The following is a 3644-nucleotide window of genomic DNA, read 5'->3' as shown; positions in this document are numbered from 1 at the left end:
TCCTTACACCTGTGGTAGTAATGCTAAAAACATCTCAATAATACTGACCCCTAGTAGCACATGTGTACATTATTTGAATCCAGTGCAGGAATGGCAAACTCCACCGCTGACAATGCAAACAGCTAACTAACAAGTGTAAATCCATTTAATGGCTGCAGCAGAATAATGCAGGCCATGAATAGTATCAAATATTAAGTTTGATGTGATTAAATTCTTAGGCATTACAACTTTAAAAATGGAAAATTTGACCAACTTATTAACCAGAACGGATGACTTTTCAGCCATTTCAGTCATTTGATATTCCTGTGACTGACTATGTTGTTAAATTACTGAAGGAATACACAATAAGGAAGCAGCCTCTAGCGTCTGACTGAAATGAAAGTGGAGAACTAACTTCAGCCTCTATCAGTTCAGCTCTAGTGGTTGTAGCTGAGCACCTTCTCTTTACCAGCATGGTCTTTATCTAATGGATTGGACCACTACTCCACTTGGATCAATATCAGCCTGAGGGCTTTAATTCTCGTCCCAATCACAGACACGTTTCTAGGCCACTGCTCGAGCAGATGAGCCTCTGTTGAGCTCCTTCCTTACCTTCAACCTCCTTAATCACATCAGCCTCTCACATATCTTTTTGAAAATGATCCTGTCTTAGTAAAAATACTTTTTACCTTTCCTCTCTGCTTCTTATTTCTATTCAGGGACACGGGGAGGTTTGTAACATCTGTAGCCCCTTTGGGAATTTAAGCAGCCTGCACTTACATACAGCTGCGGTTGCTCCAAAAAGCACATTTTCAATATGCTAATTTGTATTGTGTGATTCACCGCTGAACTTCCCAAACTTATTTTCTGTTCAGGCCTAATTGCAGGTGAATTTCAGCCCAATTCATCCACCCAGTCCGTGCCTTTACATTAACATGGGAGGTGTCGGGTCATTTGAAGAATCCCAGTGGGAACTGAAGCAACGTCCTGAGTCTCATCTCACTTGTTATGCCAGTTCTAGCTCCCAGCCCCCCCCACCCCCCCACCCCCTTTTTTTTTTCATGTATATTTTGACTCTGGTCCAGTCCTTACAGCAGGTGAGCTTCTATGCGGAGCCAGTGCAGTCCTTGTCTGATGTATCGGACCAGCTCAGTCATGCTGCTCTGCTGACTCAAAGGCTCCATTACCGAGTCCAGCTCCTGGAAGAACTCTACAGGTGGGGGAGAGAGAGAGAGAGAGAGAGAGAGAGAGAGAGAGAGAGAGAGAGGGAGAGAGAGAGTTGCTGAGCATTACTCTATCTGCTGCTGCTTGTGCTGAAATGACACATGTGAATACAGTTTGGGTGTTTTTTTTCTGATGGTGCTGTAGACATTAAAGGTCAAAGTCAGGTCAGTCATTCACCCATAGCTCTTGGTTTGCTGTCTGTCTGCTTTTTATTGAGACATCTTTATTGACATCTGATTATCAAATGAAGTGAAAATTCAACCCTAACTTTAAACCTACAACTGTATTTGGTGGCTGCAGGCAGCATGATAGTCATCTTAAAATGCTAATTAGCTCACCATGGTGGTTTATTTGGTGACTCAGACAAAAAAAATGATTAGCTGGACATACTGTTGCACGTTTTATTGGGTGGTTTGGGCAGCATGAGTGTTAGCTTAACATGCTAATTAGTTTAACATGTTGATTGGTTTATTTGGTGACTCAGGCAGAAATATGGTGAGCTGAATATATTGTTAGCATGATAGTTAGCTTAACACATTTTTGTTTGGCTTATTTGCTCACTTAGGCAACATGATGGTTAGCTTGACATGTTGTTAGCATGCTAGCTAAATAAATATGACAGAAAAGGATGGTTGTCTGTTGCATGGTGGGTTGCGCAGCATGCTGCTAATGACAGCAACATGCTAGTTAGTTTGTTACATGTAAGCTGGTTGTGGATAGTTACCATACTGTTAGCTGCAGATGTTAGCTGGTAATATCGTAGACAGAAGTGAATATAACTTGCTACAGAGGGCTGTGTTGATTCTGTGGCTGCAGGTAAAGAGGGGGCTGTTTCAGAAAAGACGGGACACACTGTTGACCTTCTCTGTGTTGTGGGTGCAACTCAACGAAACAGTGGTTAGTAAGAGCATGCCCACATGATGACCCTGTACTTCCCTGCACACTGACAACTCACACTCAAATTCATTTTAATACCATGTTCTTTTATTTGGTGAGACAGATCAAGGGAATTCAGTGCAATTAACTGGCAGCTATTGGTTTGTCTAGTGGAGCCAGTAATAGTGGTCGAACAACAAGCCAGTTGGGCCAGCCACTGGTATTTTGCCTGAGCAGATACAACATAGATATAAGGCTGGGTTGAGTATCTGCTCTTTGCAAGGTGAACATAGGATTCAAGGACACTTTAAATTGCATTAAAGCAAAGAATAGTCTGATAGAACTACTATTTGTAAGACGAATGGAGCTAGATAAGCAGGGACTCTTTCATGTTTAACGACTACAAAACATGTGAGAGAAACTCTCTCACTAATAATTCCTATCCCTGTCAGAAGAATGATATATTTCACTGTGTTTATTAGTGACAGTTCTGTATATTATATTTGCTTCTACACATTTTCAAACTGGTTTAACCTTGCAAACTGTCGCTGTTCTCTTTCATTCTTGGTGGTAAGAATCAACAGCATTTCTTTAGACTTTAATATATGCCTTGCTACTCTTTGTGAATGGCCATTTTTTCAAAGCTTTCACACGTTTTCAAAACACTGAGAAAGCAAGGAACAGCAGTTTAGTACAGTATAAGCAGTGAAATGCACTGTGGAAGAAAATGGCTGGACCAGTGAAACTTCATTAACAGATCTTTGTGTTGAGTAAAAACACCACAGCAAAAAAACCCAATTATCAATAACAATGTTGAGAAATTGATCTGAACTCAGTCATTTGTCAGTTGTAGTCCTACCTTGGCTGTCAGTGGCCAGTCTGTCAGCAGTCTCCCAGTGCTCATAGCTCCGCAGGATATTATTGGTGATGTTAACGTGACTGGCAGCCATGTGGTGAATCCGCTGGGGAATAGCCACACTTCCTGACGAGCCGGGGGCACCTCCAGATCCTCCTCCTGCTCCTCCACCTCCACCTCCGCTGCTGGCTGGGGAGGGACTGAGTGAGAGAGGAGATGGAGTCCCATTGACCCTGAAGAATATCGAGAGGCAGTGAGTCCCAGTGACACCGTGAGAATTAAACAGGATGTATGTATGCTGGAACGGCTTTTGATTTACTCGATGGCAACTGAAGAGGGAAGTGTGCACTAAAGTCTGTCAGCCAAGTGTTAGTTGTTACATATTTTCTGAACAGACTTGCTGGTGTCAAAGATGCGTCTGCCAAATGCTGCCTTCATTATTTTTCTATTTTTAAAGATAAGGCACACTAGACTTTGGAAGAAGGAAAAAATACAGATGCATCGGCCTCTATGGATTAAAAGGTATGTCTGTTGCACCACTGACCACATCCAGCTGTCATGTTGGTCAGATGTCAGATGAACCTGTGGTGTAGCTTGGTACTATAGTACAGTACAGGGTGCAGGAAAAGCATGTTATCACTGCTAGCTGATAGGGGGAGCCATCTTATTAGACAGGGCGAACTACTTTATAAATCAAACACATATAGCA

The 3644-nt window shown here is 42.3% G+C and overlaps 1 protein-coding gene across 3 annotated transcripts in view; it reads right to left on the bottom strand.

The window, feature by feature from the left end:
- Positions 1–3644, bottom strand: part of aff2 (AF4/FMR2 family, member 2) — a 134462-nt gene continuing 130818 nt past the window's right edge. For all 3 annotated transcript variants that reach the window (XM_070962112.1, XM_070962113.1, XM_070962115.1), the window contains 2 exons: positions 2939–3168; positions 1–1189 (listed from right to left, as the gene is read on the bottom strand). In XM_070962112.1, coding sequence (XP_070818213.1) covers positions 1068–1189; positions 2939–3168 — 352 coding nt within the window. In that variant the 3' untranslated portion in view covers positions 1–1067. The remainder of the gene's footprint in view (positions 1190–2938; positions 3169–3644) is intronic.

This window comes from Chaetodon trifascialis, chromosome 5, assembly GCF_039877785.1.
Source record: "Chaetodon trifascialis isolate fChaTrf1 chromosome 5, fChaTrf1.hap1, whole genome shotgun sequence".
NCBI classification, from domain to species: Eukaryota; Metazoa; Chordata; class Actinopteri; order Chaetodontiformes; family Chaetodontidae; genus Chaetodon; species Chaetodon trifascialis.
Note: the sequence above shows the minus strand (reverse complement) of the source record. Positions and strands in the feature narration are given on the sequence as shown.